Source organism: Equus quagga, chromosome 11, assembly GCF_021613505.1.
Source record: "Equus quagga isolate Etosha38 chromosome 11, UCLA_HA_Equagga_1.0, whole genome shotgun sequence".
In the NCBI taxonomy this organism is placed as follows: domain Eukaryota; kingdom Metazoa; phylum Chordata; class Mammalia; order Perissodactyla; family Equidae; genus Equus; species Equus quagga.
The window spans coordinates 92087557-92102411 of NC_060277.1; the positions used below are offsets into that span (position 1 = coordinate 92087557).

Consider the following 14855-nt stretch of genomic DNA (forward strand, 5'->3'; position numbering starts at 1 on the left):
TGCCTCCAGGTGAGGAAGGCAGGTGGACATAGAGCAGGGGCAGAGCTGCAAACCCTGGGCAGAGAAGGGACTGAGACCACACAGCTATGGAGGCCAGAGGCCCAAAAGGACCCCTCACCATCCATCTCACTCCTCTGTGTCAGCCTGGGAGTGCCTGTCGATTTTCCGGGATTTATCTGTTGCTTTTGGGGGTTGGGGCGGGATAGTGATACTGATAATTGTAAATCTCTTCTCTTACTTATTACACCTTAACACTGACCTTTCCCAAAGAGTGGAAGCCTCTTTCTACTACCTCTTCCTCTCACAGTGAGATCCTCACTCAGGTTTCCTTTTTTGGGGGGGGGGGGGGGAGGGGAAGAGAATGTAAAGAGAGCATTAATTTACTGTATTAAAAAATAAAAAATATTTGGAAAAGAGGAATATTTTTTCCCTTAGATTCTCTTGTTTCTTGGGCTTCCAGAACCTCTGAAGGGGATGAGGGAAAGGTTCCTCTAGTTTTTCTGGAGAAAGGGAGGCATTGGAGAGAAGGCGTGTAGGACTAGGGGGCTCTTGGTGTCCAGGTCGTGGTCCTCTAGAGTTTTTGAATCAATTAAAGCAAATAATGCTCTCTGTTTTCCACTAGGCCCAGACGAGCGATTGGCCAAGGCCAGTCCCGTGACCACGAATTCCCTGCAATTTCGCTGGAGTCCTGGGTTTAATAGAGAGAGTCCCCATACGCTTGTATTTATCAGCAATATACAATTATAAAGGCCCAAAATTAAAAAAAAAAAAAAAAGAGAGAGAAAGCGCAAAATCCCTCCTCCCAAAATCGCTCCATCATATAAACCTGGGGGGGGCAGGAGGGGGGGTCCCTTCCGATCCTCCCTCCTGACGCCCCCCCAGCAGGCCCCCTCCCCCACCATTGAAAGCCATGAATTTTGAATTTGAGAGGGAGATTGGGTTTATAAACAGCCAGCCATCGCTCGCCGAGTGTCTGACTTCCTTCCCCGCTGTCTTGGAGACATTTCAAACTTCATCAATCAAGGAGTCGACATTAATTCCTCCTCCTCCTCCTTTCGAGCAAACCTTCCCCAGTCTCCAGCCCGGCGCCTCCACCCTTCAGAGACCCGGGAGCCAAAAGCGAGCCGAAGATGGGCCCGCTCTGCCGCCGCCGCCGCCGCCGCTCCCCGCCGCCCCTCTGGCCCCCGAGTTCCCTTGGATGAAAGAGAAGAAATTCGCCAAGAAACCCAGCCAATCCGCCACGTCTCCTCCGGCCGCCTCTTCCGTCCCGGCCTCCGGGGTCGGATCGCCAGCAGGTCGGTAAGCGGGGTAGGCGTGGGGTGAGGGGCAGCTGGAAGAGGGGGTAGAAAGATCGATGAGGGAGGTAGAAAAGGTGGCTAGCCTATTGGGGTTCCTTGCCCTTGTCGATTCCAGGGACGAGGAAGCAGTATATACCGCTGGGGTTCAGGCCTGGTCGCTGCCAGCATTTTTTTTTCCTTACAGCAGCTTTTGGAAGTTGGCTGGGGAAGAGCTTTTTCTCTACTAGAAGAAAAGGATTCGATGGAGGTTTTCACCTTTATCTGAGTGGAGGAGTGAATGTGTTGTTGCTGGGGTTGAGTCTAGGGGCAGGAAAAGCTTCATTCAGTCCCATCTTCCCCAGCTCCAAGACAAGAGGAGGAATTTGAGAGCTGGGAGGAAAAGGGGTGGGAAACAATCTTTATGAGCCCTCTCCTCGGGTTGAGTTGGAAAGTGCTGAATTGAGAGGTGCACTCGGAGGACTTGGGAGGGGGGCTCTGAGGTTCTGGGGGCGAAGAGGAGCCGCTCCCTACCCCCTGCGTGGGCCGTGGGCGGCTCTCTGAATGCTTTGCCCTGCCCTGGTCTGGGTCTGCCGGCGAGAGGGAGACGGGAAAGAACGGAGAGCGAGCTGCCTGGGTAGGCGAGAAGGCGGGGGGTTACTGCTGAAATTGTTTTTGGCAGATGTAGTCGTCTTTATTTCGGCTAAACTAAGGTTGGCCCGAGGACACGGCCCGCTCTGACTCCGAGCCTGCTTTCCCTGCAGATGGCCCGGCAGTGCCGGAGGCTGCCGGCGGCGGGGCGCGCAGGCTGCGCACGGCTTACACCAACACGCAGCTGCTGGAGCTGGAGAAGGAATTCCACTTTAACAAGTACCTGTGCCGGCCGCGCCGCGTCGAGATCGCGGCCTTGCTGGACCTCACCGAGAGGCAGGTCAAAGTCTGGTTCCAGAACCGGCGCATGAAGCACAAGCGGCAGACGCAGCACCGAGAGCCGCCCGACGGGGAGCCAGCCTGCCCAGGAGCCCTGGAGGACAGCGGCGAGCCGGCCGACGAGCCCGTGGCCAGCCCCGGCTGCCACTCCGCCTCGCGGGCGGCGCGGGACGCCTGCTCTCACCCGCCCGAGGTCGCGCCGCGTCCCCCGGGCCCCCTGCCTTTGGCCTCTCGCGTGGAGGACGCGGCTGCGCCGAGCCCCGGCTGCGCCCTGCGCCGGGCCGGCGGGCTGGAGCCCGAGCCGCTGCCGAAAGACGCCTGCCCGGAGCGGCAGGACTCGCCTTTCCTGCCCGACCTCGACTTCTTCGCGGCCGATTCCTGTCTCCAGCTGTCCGGAGGCTTCTCCCCCAGCCTACAAGGCTCGCTCAACAGCCCGGTTCCCTTTTCCGAGGAAGAGCTGGACTTCTTCACCAGCACCCTCTGTGCCATCGACCTGCAGTTCCCCTGACCCGCTTCGTGCTCCCGGCCCTTTCCACCCCCGGTCCCCTGGGCTGTCTGCTGGAAAACCCGAGGCCCCCCCCCCCCAAGTCTTTTAGACTTTGTTTTTTGCTACAATTCAGGTATTATTGAATTAGTGTTTAACCCACTTCATTTCTTCTCTCTAAAATATTGGTCACTCGGGCGTCTTTTAAAAATCAAAACGGAAAAATTCCGTTTGGTAGACTCCTTCCAACGAAATCTCAGGAATAAACTTTAGGGGGGACTTTCTTAAAAAAGAATTAGAGGAACCTATTTTCCTCCTTTTTTTGTTTGTTTTAGACGGTAGATTATTTATTAAAATTCTTTAATAATAGGAAAATGGAAAAGTATTTATTGTACATTATTTTCATAGATTAAATAAATGTCTTTATAATACAAAAACGAGTGTTTGTGTTGGGACCCAGCCCCTGTCGCCGCATCCCCTGGGCCGGCCCTCCCTCAGGACCTGCGCGACGTTTGTCTGGCCTCGGGCCGGCTAAGTCCGGCTGGTACAAAAGCGGCCCTAGATGGCCGCCGCTTCTCCGCCCGCAGCTCTAGAAAGAGTCTGGAGTTTGCTGGAAGTTCCGTCACCTCGCCAGCCCCTAACAGACGGCCTTTGGCCCTGCGCGGGTGTTCCCGGGCCTCTGCTTAGACAGAAAGGTGGGCGGGAGGAGGGAGAGGCTGTGCTGCCAACGGAAGAAGGTGCAAGGAGAGGCGGCCTGGGGACAGGCTTTGGAGCCGTGGCGCGGGGCGCCGAGGTTCAGCTGAATTGGGAGGGACCCTAGGGTTTCCCAGGCTTCTCGCTTCAGTGCCCCAAGCGGGGTGGAGGAGCTTTTTGCCCCCCAAGGCAGGAAACCTGGGGATGCGAAGAAGCCTGGGGACATGGGCCGGGCCAAGGAGTGGAGTGGGGGTCGTGGGGTTTTCTCTGGAAGCATGGCCTGGTGTCCGGGATGGTAACTGGCCTCCAAGAGGGCAAGAAAGGAGGCCGGGCACCAATGCTCTTTGACCCCGCAGTCACCCTAGGGCTCCTGGGGTTGGGAGAGCGGCCGAGGAACGGTGGGGCGACACGCCCAGGGAGGCCCGGGCGGCGTTGGGAGGCGCTTGGCCTGCAGGGAGGGAAGGAGGAGCGAGGAGAGCGGGAGGGAGACAGGGAAGCAAAGAAGATGCTCAAAATGGCGCTGGGGCCGCGCGGCTGGGAGGGCGAGCGACGAGATTGTGGCGGCCATGACAGCCGCTTCTGGACGCGCGGGGCCCAGCCCGGGCATCCGTCTCCGCTCCCGCCTTCTCCTTTACGGATCTTCCCGACGACATTAAAAAAAAAAGGAGCCAGGGAGCCTCCTTTTAGTTTTTCTTTTTGTTTAAAAAATGAGCCCAACGGATGCTGAGGCCGCGAGATGGACGGAAAGTCCGCGCGGGGTGGGAAGGGGAGGGGGCGAGCGGCGGCTCTGCAGGCCCGGGTCTGCCTCGCCGAGTCTGACTTTTGATCTTCGCTCTGGGATTTGAAGCCCTGCCAGAGCTTACTCCAAATGCAAACCTACCTGTCTTCACCAACAACTTCATTTGCCATCTCAACACTGTCTCCTAGCCCCAATTGCACCCTGCCTGGCTCCTTGCAAACCTGGTAAGCGGGAAGCAAGCATCGATCTCCCCCATCTGCCTCCTGGTTTGTTCTGGGGAACGTGGAGATTTAAAGGGCCCTGGAAAGCCATCCATCCTGCTTAGGTTTATTTAATATTTCTCCGGCTCAGAAACAGACACCGCCAGGCTACCTCCCCGGCAGATGCTGCCCTTCTCTCAAAGCAGTTTATTTCCTGGGCCTCCCAGACTTCCCCCTGGACCAGCAGGACAGAAACTTGGAGTACCAGGCACCGAGAGACAACAACTGTCAGGAAAAGCCAGGAGCCAGCATAGGTCGTAACACGTAGGACTAGACAGGCCCCAGCATATTTTTTAACTGGTCCCTCAGTGTGGAAAGTCCACACATTTTATTCAGCTGGAATTTAATCCCTTAAACTGTCTTAATATAGAATTCATCTCCTGCATTAAATAATCTTATGTCATGTTAAATTGCACTCATTTCTTTCATAAATAAATTAATATAGAACAATTAGATGTGTTATTATAATAATATTGTGTATCTTATTAGTTTATTTTCCCTCATAAAATATATAGGTAAGAAATAAATTCAATATATTAAAGTAATAATACACAGCTTATTGGCTTGTGTGTTTATTTTCCCCATAAATAAGTGAATATACAATATATTAAAACCACACTATACATCTCATTGGGCTGGGTGTTTATTTCTCCATAAAATATGCCCAGAGGCAGTGTTTAACATCTTAAAAATCACAGCACATAGCCATCTCTACACTAACAAAATGATACAGACATTTCAGCTGGGGCTTTGATTTCTATGGACAGCCAAACTGGATAATTTGGTCTAATTAAAAATGCTCTTTCAGCTATAGCTGGTTGTTACAAAGATCAAGAATACCAGAAGGATCTTGCTAATTGCCTACCTTCCAACTTTCTTTGGTCAAAAGCAGAGCACCCTTCATCAATGCCAAAAATGTGGGGTCCGCTCTGCTGGAGAGAATTCACATGCTGGGATCATGGCTTGGTCTGCAATACCCAGGGGCCTCAGAGGCTCCAGTTCTTTGAGAGCCTTACTGCTCCATGGACCAGCAGCAGAGCACTACCTGTGAGCCAGTTAGAAATGCAGAATCTTAGGCTCCACTCCAAACCTACTGAATCAAAATCTCAGGTTAACAGATCTCCACGTAATTTATAGGCAACATTAAAGTTTGAGAAGTACTGCCAGATACTGCAGTACCTTGCTTCCTGCCTTCCTTTCATGCTTAAGAATTTTTGACCCACTTTACCTGGCCCCTGCCTTTCCATCCTCTCCAACCCAAACCAGTGGCCCAAAGGGCAAGAAAGCTCAGCTCCTGCCTGAGGCTGCATCAGTCCTTAGTCCTCACTGCCAAAGTACATGGGGAGCCAGGAGGGTCCAGCCAAAGGCTCACTCTACCTGTTTAGATCTAGGTATTTCGTGTATCCTGGGGGTGAGAAGCAACCAATCCAGAGAATCAGTAAGTCCAGCATTTCCCTTGGTTGATTATTAGAGAGGAGTTGGAACTCTTTTTACAGGCAACACTCAAGGCTTTCTCTCCTCTTCTTTCCCATATTCACAAAACTCCCCATCTCTGATGCCACTACAGCAGAACAAAGAGGCAATGCATTTCCAGAAGGAGGTGACTCCTGTTTTCAATCTCCCCACCCAATTTCAAATTCAAAGGAATGCCTGGCAATTTAGGATTCATCAAGAATTGGGATTCAGGATGCTTGTATCCCAAATTAGCTCCTTCTCCTTGTTTTGTCTCTGGGGTCATCCTCTTTAGACTGAGTTTTCCTGGCTGGCTATGGAGAAGGAGGGAGAAGAGGAGGGGTTCCCAGAAAAGGCAGTAGACCCCCCAGTGATGGCAGGTTAGAGGGCACCGCCAGGCAGCTGTGCTCACTCATCCCGTCCTGATTGGGGCAGGGCTCCTCTTGGGTGAGGACCAACTGTGAGTGGTCTGTAGCACAGACTGGTTCTAAATGGGCTGTGGTTGCAGTGGGAAGGTTTCAGTGGAGTCCCCAAAGCGGCAGGTCAGTCTGCCCTGCTCTTGGTGAGTCATTCTTTTAAGAAGAATGGTTCATTAATATTATGGTGAAAGCAAAGGACCATTAGATTGAGGAATTATTCGAAATCATGATAACCTTGAGTCATTAAAAAAAAATTTAACTTATGCCTGTGCGAGTCCCTTCCCCTTTCCAGACCTCAGTTTCTCCATCTGTAAAATAAATGGAAGAACTAAATGACTCTAATGTCCTCTGCAGCAATATATGCCAAAAGTATACTTGTTAGTCTTCACAAAATGTATTAAGTATTTCAGTTCGCACATTCCTCTTTGGCGGCTCGGGGTTCACCGGTTCAGATCCCGGGTGCAGACATGGCACCGCTTGGCAAGCCATGCTGTGGTAGGTGTCCCACGTATAAAGCAGAGGAAGATGGGCACGGATGTTGGCTCAGGGCCGGTCTTCCTCAGCAAAAAGAGGAGGATTGGCAGTAGTTAGCTCAGGGCTAATCTTCCTCAAAAAAAATAATATAAAATAAAAAATAAGTATTTATTACGGCTGGTGTCATGTGCTTTTAAATGGAGGCGGTGACTCGATGTTTGACAATAATCCACCTCTCAAGTATCCGGTAGAGCCATTTTAACAAATATTAATTCCTATCTTTACAACAAGAATCATGCTCCCAATCATTATTTAAATGAATGGGGCAAGAAATCTTTTCAACAAGCGTGTAATTGGATGCAGTGCTGTGTGCCAGGTGCCAGGTATTCAAAAAATATGAGTATTAAGAAGTGTCCTAGCCACGTTTTCCTCTGGCTTCATCCTCTGCCACCTTCCCCAACATTTAGTTACGTTTACTCTTGTTTGAAAAAGAGGAGGACATTTTATACAAAAAAAAAAAAAGAAAGAAAAGCCACCAAACTTCTTCTTTGACATGGTGTACTAGACCTTAAAAGTCTCCTTTAGTGAGGTTTTATCCGGTTGCTGGGGCATCAGCATAGGTACAAATTCTGTGTCTCTCTAAACAGCCCTGTTGAATTCTTCTGCCCACCTTTGCACTGGGTCTCTGACAAGTACTCACTCGATGGCCCCGCTGTACATCTTCCTGAAATGGGCAGTGGTCAAATACATGTCCTCAGTTTGCAGAAGGCAGCCTTTAGGGCCTACATTATCCCCTCTACCTGCTGTGGCTGGTGTGGCCCAAATCCTCCATTGACCCCTCCAGCCATCCTGCCCCTCCCGCCCCTCCCCCATCCCTCTCTCCATGCTCAGTGCTAAGGCACATACTTAGTGCCTGAAGAAAATCGAACAAGCTGCTTCCTCCTCCTCCGAGAGAGTCAACAGTGAAATAGCCCTCTTAACACCTTCTCTAACTCGAACCATCACAGCAAAATCATTCAGATACAAATTCAGCTTGATCAGTAGTTTGATGAGGTTTCCAAAGTGAGTATTTTGGCCAAAAGTACCACACTTGGATAAACCCAATTAAGTAGAAAATTATTTCAATTCTTCATGTCACTCTGATCTTTCCTTTTAGGAAGATCCCAACTCTCTGACTTACTTTTCACTACAGATGAAAATGTATATCCTGTTGATCTATCTGGATCATAGAAGTCAGGTCCCCCCTCCCCAGGGAAGGACACTTTCTAAGATAAACCCCTCGAGGAAGGAGAGACAACAGCCTCCTGGAAAATTTTTCCCAAATATTTGGAAGGTCAGGAAGTTCTTGCTAATATCCAGCTTCAAACCTTTCTGCTGCAATTTTCACTTGGATTCTTTATAGATGGATAATATTAGGCTTTAGTTTTCAAAAAACTCTTCAGCTTAGAAGAAAATCCTTTGCCTAAACAGAGCTAAACTTCTCAATGCTCAATGAAATTTGCATATGATAAAGTACATGTTGTATAATACGTGGAGATATGTTACATGAAAATATAGTACATATGCTATTTTCCTATGACATATTTCTATATTTTAATATGCTAGTTATTTAAAAAAACAGAAGACTGACATACTATTTCAGAATGTGCATGTAAATGTTAATATCGTACATTTATAGAGTTCTCTACGGTTTGTATTTTCTTGTTTGCTCTAATCCTACTAACAACACAATGAAATAAGTAGTATTAAACCCATTCTTCTTCTCTGAGCCTGTGACTCAGAGAAGCCAGGAAACTTGTCCAGGGTCAGAATGCTAGGAAATGGCCCAAGCAAGGATTTGCACTCAAGTATTCTGGCCCCCAAACCTAGTAGTCTTCTTATTATAATACGCACCTCCCACAGTCTACAGCTCTCAACCAGATTCATCACAGTTTAATTAGCTGGCATTACAAGAAATACCCCTGAATTCAGATTCTGTCCTCCCTGCAAACAGCAACAAGAAACCATATCTTATAGAGAAAAAAATATGACTCTTTTAATTCTTTAAAAAAATTTTTTTTTGAGGAAGACTGGTGCTGAGCTAACTGCTGCCAATCTTCTTCTTTTTGCTGAGGAAGACAGGCCCTGAGCTAACATCCGTGCCCATCTTCCTATACTTTATATATGGGAGGCCTACCAGAGCATGGTGAGCCAAGTGGTGCCATGTCCGCACCCGGGATCTGAACCGGCGAACCCCGGGCTGCTGAAGGGGAAGGTGCAGGCTTAACCGCTGCATCACCCACCGAGCCAGCCCCTATGGTTTTAATTCTTAAGTTCTAGTCTTTGATCTTGCGTTTGGCCTCCAAGATCTGGGTTGGGGAGAGCAGGCAGAGAGACACTTAAGGGACTAATAAAAGAACTGCTCAGATTGTTCCTGCCAAGCCCCAGCCAAAGGAGCTTCCTCTACAGAAAAGGCCAGAATCAGGTGTCAACTTCTAACGCTAGGCCATTCTGATTAGAATGGCTGCCCTGCCTGCATTCTCAGTGTGATAAGGACCAGCACCTCTCAGAGATAATTCAGTTCTAAACACGCCCATGTTCCCCTTGCTCTCCTATATGTCTAAGCAGATTATATAAGAGAGGGAATCAATTTTACTTCACTTTGGTGTTGGATCCACCCAGACCTTCTCTGATGAATTTAATTTGGTCAACAAGAGTGTCCTGTCACCCATAGGTTACTCCAGATGTGGATTTCTTCTCTCGGTTGGTTTGTTTTGTTCTGCATTCAGCTGTGGGCTTGGGAAGCAACCAGGTTCCACAGACTTGCTCCTCAGGCCAGGGGCCAGTGAAACTTCTTTTAAGGAGGAAGAGATTTGGGAACCTAGGAAGCCGAGTTGCTTTTTCTCCCCGTCCTTTCAGTCAGAACTGGGAGTGCCAGCAGGAGTTTTGGAAAGTTTTAATCTTTCTGCTACACAAGGGAAGGTAGCAAGACTCATGGATAAGCTGGAGAGCATAGAGAATTTGGGGAGCTGAGGCCACAGCAACTACTGGGACTGACAGGATAACTTGAGGCCTTTTTGCTCCATCCCTTATCTTCTTGTCATTAATAAGAGGTGATGGGTGACTTCAGTTGTTACGAGGGGGACTGCATTTCCCCAACTCCCAGACCCATTTCTGCTTTTATTAAACTGATTTGGAACTTGCTTCCTCCTTTAGGCCTCCAATTGTTCCCTTAATCAGGAAGGCAAGGGGTGAGGTGAGTAGGTTCTCCCTGGGTTGAAGGAAAGGTGGAAAGTGAAGAAGTCTCGAGTCTCTCAGAAACAGGGCAGCCAGGTCAGATATAGGCCCAGCTCTGATTTGAGGAAGAGAAACCCCAGTTCCCTATACCCTTCTTCTCCAAGGGCCTCAGTGGAGAACATCTTGAAGGGAGAGGGACAAGTTGGGAACATTTACAAACCCAAACAGGGGTAACAGAAAGAAATATGCTTGCTCTCACCTCAACACCCCTTTTCTCTTCAATCCCTGTGCAGGCCGCCCCTGCCCCCATCTCAGTTCTCCTTCCCTTTGTCTACCCTCATCCCTTTGGCAGTGAACATTCTCTCACCCTCCCCCATTGTATCTCTCCTAAAGAAGTTACCAGCTGGTCCCCCTCCCCCCAGCGTGTCCTGGTCTGAAGCAAGGTCTGAAGCAGAGCACTCCTGAGAAGGGAAGGGGGCAGGGATCCTGTGAAATGCTTGAGTTCTTTCATAGTTGGGGGCTAATGGAGGCTCCCAGTTATTAAGAGAAGAGAAAGGCAGTGTGATTCTGGTGGTAAAGATAGACAGCAGGAGAGGTGACTATAAAAGACAGGCACAACGAGGGGGAATGGGAAACAGAAAGACAGAGAGACACAGAGACTAAGAGAGACAACTTCGGAGTTCCTGGCAGATGGATGAGTACTCATCCTGCCCTTTTTGGGGTAGGGAGACCTGAGAAGTTTCTAGGGTTCTCTCTGGACCTGTCCCACCTGCTGCCCCTTCCTCTCTGGAGCTGAATTGTTTAGAGATCCCTCGCTGAACTCTTGCCCTCCTGGACTTGCCCTAGCCCCGGCTGCAGGCCCTGGGCCAGGCAGACACCCTGACAGGTTACAAATGAGTGTGGGTGTTGGATTGCGCTGAGCTCTTGTCCTGGAGTCTGGAGGAGGAGAGTCAATGGGCTCTACCTAAGAGCTTCTCTTCCAATCCCATCCCTGTCTGAAGAGAGTAAAGGAGGCACTTCCTGTTCCCCTCCCCTCCTCCAACCTTAACCCAACAGACACAGCACAGAAAAGGGTGAGACTCCTCTCCTGAGCCTCAAGACCTCCATGCTGATTCTCCCATTCTTTGAACAAACTCCCTTGATCTATTCTAGAAAATTCATTCAAAATTTGAGTAATCTCTAAAATGTAATTTGTATTGAATTTATGAATTTGAGGCTTGGGATTTTTTTTTAGGGGGGGATGGAGAAAAGAAATGGAGGGTGGTGAAAGAGAGAGGGGAGGAGGGAACTAGAAGAATGCAGGATCTATGCTAGTTTAAAATCCTTCAGAAAGAGAATACAAACTCTCTCTTCTTCACCTGTAAACATCACCTAGCTCTGTGCTCATTGTGGCTCTCTGGAGAGATACAGGGAGTTATTTGAGACTGAGTGAGTGAGCCAGCTACAGCTATGGATGGCTAGAGAGAGGATAAATACATCTGGATAGATGAGTTGATGGATAGACAGGGAACGAATATAAATATGGAGAGAGATGGACGAACAGAGAGATGGATTGAGACAGAGAATATAAAGAGAGGCCGAGGGAGGGAGATGGATGTGTGAATGAGAAGAGAGCATTTATGCGGAGAGACAGAGAAAGAAATGGGGCGTTTCTCATCCTCCTCTCCACATTTCTGTCGTCCTGTCTTGCTCCCTGAAATGCCAGTTTCCCGTCCCTCACTTACTGAATTTTTCCTCTGGATTCTAGACCCTGCCTCACACCCTTGGGTGTTTTTGCACCCTCTTCCTTCACAGTCATCCATTTGGCCCAAGATAACATACCTCACCTGGCTGTCCCAGCCCATCACCCGAAGACAAATTGAGAGAAAGAAACTCAGAGTGGGAGTTCTGGGCAAAGTAAGGAGGATGGATTCCTCACCTCCTGGTCTACAGACTTGAGGGAAGGGCTCCTTGGGGGTGGGGGGAGAATGAAGGGCAGCTGGGTTGTCCAAATCTAATAACCCAGGAGCCTGTTGAGGCCGTGGAGGTTGGGAGGGGGGAAAGTCTTGAATATTCCTCTAACTTTTCCCCCCTCTCCCTCTGGTTCCTTCTTTCCAAAAGTCTTTGAAGAAAGATGTTTTTGACGCTTCCATGTCGCCCTCAGATGGATGGGCTGCGGGTGATTGAAGTGTCTTTGTCATGCTAATGCTTGGGGGGTGATGGATGGGCGCTGGGGCTGCCAAACTCTGGCCCGAAGCGCCCATTGGCCTGGGAGAGATCACATGTGCCCCTCCACCCCCACTCCCTACCCCCTTCCTGGGGAGCCCTGGCCCAGGCAAGCTGGGCCAGGCCATGGATGCAAGCTTCAGCGCTGTGACATACTGCCGAAAGGTTGTAGGGCAAGAGGGTGTCTCCCCCAAACGGGCCGACCCTCCTGAGGCCTCCACGCATGGACTATAATAGGATGAACTCCTTCTTAGAGTACCCACTCTGTAACCGGGGACCCAGCGCCTACAGCGCCCACAGCGCCCACAGCGCCCCTACCTCCTTCCCTCCCAGCTCGGCTCCTGCTGTTGACAGCTACGCAGGCGAGACTCGCTATGGCGGGGGGCTGCCCAGCCCTGCGCTCCAGCAGACCTCAGGCTATCCTGCCCAGCAGCCGCCCTCGGCTCTGGGGGTGCCGTTCCCCAGCTCCGCACCCTCGGGGTACGTGCCGGCCGCCTGCAGCCCTAGCTATGGGCCTTCCCAGTACTACCCTCTGGGCCAACCGGAAGGAGATGGAGGCTATTACCATCCTTCGAACTACGGGGCCCAGCTAGGGGGCTTGTCCGATGGCTACGGAACCAGCGGAGCCGGCCCGGGACCGTACCCCCAGCCGCAGCCCCCTTACGCGAACGAGCAGACAGCGAGTTTTGCACCGGCCTATGCTGATCCCTTCTCCGAGGACAAGGAATCGCCCTGCCGGTCAGAACCCAGCACCCCCACGGCCCGGACCTTCGACTGGATGAAAGTTAAGAGGAACCCACCCAAGACAGGTAGGGCTCAGGCGTGGCCACCCCTCTCAGGGGCCCAAAGCGGCTCCTGCACTGAGCTGGTCTGGGCCTGGGCTGGGTTCTCTCCGAGCCGCCCTGGTAGACGCTGGTAAGAGCGCTCCGCCCGTATCAGGTCAGGTGGGGTCTCCCTATCCAGTGAGTGCCCAGTGACCCTCAAGAGTAAGTCTCCACACACCCCAACTTCCCGATCTGTGTGCCCAGCACAGGCCCAGGACCTGGTGTGCGTCGGGGGGCTGTGGGAGGGGAGCGTGGGGGAGGTCGCTCTAGATTTGGAGATCACCTTGGGGGGTGCCTGGTGATCCGTGGGAACTTTGAGAGCTGAAGTTGGACAGAAAAGTGAATGGGGGTGCAGAGCTGGCCGGGGAGGAGGAGGGGGGAGGAGAAAGAGGTGAGAGAACTGACGTGGCCCTTCTCGCGCCCCGCCCCTAGCGAAGGTGTCGGAGCTGGGTCTGGGCGCGCCTGGCGGCCTCCGCACCAACTTCACCACGCGGCAGCTGACCGAGCTGGAGAAGGAGTTCCATTTCAACAAATACCTGAGCCGGGCCCGGAGGGTGGAGATCGCCGCCACCCTGGAGCTCAACGAGACGCAGGTCAAGATTTGGTTCCAGAACCGGCGAATGAAGCAGAAGAAGCGCGAGCGGGAGGGAGGCCGGGTGCCCCCAGCCCCTCCAGGCTGTCCCAAGGAACCGGCTGGAGACGCCTCCGACCAGTCGGCATGCACCTCCCCAGAAGCCTCGCCCAGCTCCGTCACCTCCTGAACTAAACCTCCCAACCCAGGGGGGCTGTCCCGCACCGGAGCGCCCTGGTCCAGCCCTTAACCGGTGCCTCCGTTTTCCTGCTCGGGCGGTCCTCAGCAAGGCTGGGGATGCCAGTTTAGGGCTGCCTTTGGGGGGAACGGGGAAACACTTTTCTCCGGTCTAGGCGGGCTGCTGATGGCTGGGGATCCTACAGGACCAGAGGCATGGGAGACACTGAAACTGTCATGTGGAGAGAAGGGTTTCCTTCTGCCTCTGGTCTGGGGATCAGCACGTGGGTGGGGTGAGAGCAAGCAACATTCTCCTGGATTCTCCTTTCCCTTCCAACATGGGTTTGTTCAGTTCAGTGCCTTTGAGCTGTGAGGACTCTCCTCATGCACTCCTATCCTAACTCCCCCTTCCAGGCCCGGAACAGAGAGAAGGCCTGGAAGCTTCCTGTGTGGGAAGTGTTTGGGTGCAGGCCTAATACCAATGCTTAGTCTCTCCAGTCACCACAGACCTTACAATAGCACCAGCTGCCTTGTCACAGACCAAAACCCTCCCCAACCCAATCTTTGAACCCCCTCCCTGCACATTTGTATTGCACTAAGGCAGCCTCCAGAGGTTGTTTTCTGAGACCTGCCTCTTCCCACCAGCGACCTCATCTCCAAGCCACCAAAGTGTTTTGGAACTTAGTACTCCGGAGACTTCTGGAATGTTGTGTGAGGCCTGCCCCTAGCAAGCCTCTACCAGGAAGGCGCAGGCACGCCCCCACTAGTTCCTCCCCTATTTATTGCCTCCTGCAGAGCCCAGGACCCTCCTCCCCATCTCCACCCCTAGCCCTGGGGCAGCCCAGGGAGGCTCAGGTGCAGAGAGAGCTCCTGGCAGCAGCAAGCATTTCTCTGGACCTTGGAGACAGTGGAGGCACCTCCTGAGTTTCTGGAAACCTGAGCCCCAAGCAAGCCGGGTTCTCTCTGTACCTCCAACTACCTCATTTCAATAAAGTCTGTGTTTCCCCCTCTTCCTGCCTGCTTCTGCTCCTCCACCTGGTGACAGTGCTGGAGGAGGCTTCACACTCCAGGAGCCTTGGGGAGAGGCGAGGAAAGAGTTGGTGTAGGCTGGTTGGGCTGGAAAGAGCTGAGCTTTAA

The 14855-nt window shown here is 51.7% G+C and overlaps 2 protein-coding genes across 2 annotated transcripts; both read left to right on the plus strand.

Moving 5' to 3' along the window:
- Window positions 1-721: 721 nt before the first annotated feature.
- On the plus strand, window positions 722-3057 carry HOXB2 (homeobox B2). Its single transcript, XM_046677196.1, has 2 exons — window positions 722-1295; window positions 2039-3057. Exons 1-2 carry the CDS (start codon window positions 911-913, stop codon window positions 2710-2712), a joined length of 1059 nt encoding a protein of 352 aa, XP_046533152.1. The 5' UTR covers window positions 722-910; the 3' UTR covers window positions 2713-3057.
- A 9312-nt stretch (window positions 3058-12369) lies between these two features.
- Window positions 12370-13731, plus strand: HOXB1 (homeobox B1). The gene is made up of 2 exons (XM_046677269.1): window positions 12370-12955; window positions 13403-13731. Exons 1-2 carry the CDS (start codon window positions 12370-12372, stop codon window positions 13729-13731), a joined length of 915 nt encoding a protein of 304 aa, XP_046533225.1.
- Window positions 13732-14855: the final 1124 nt, after the last annotated feature.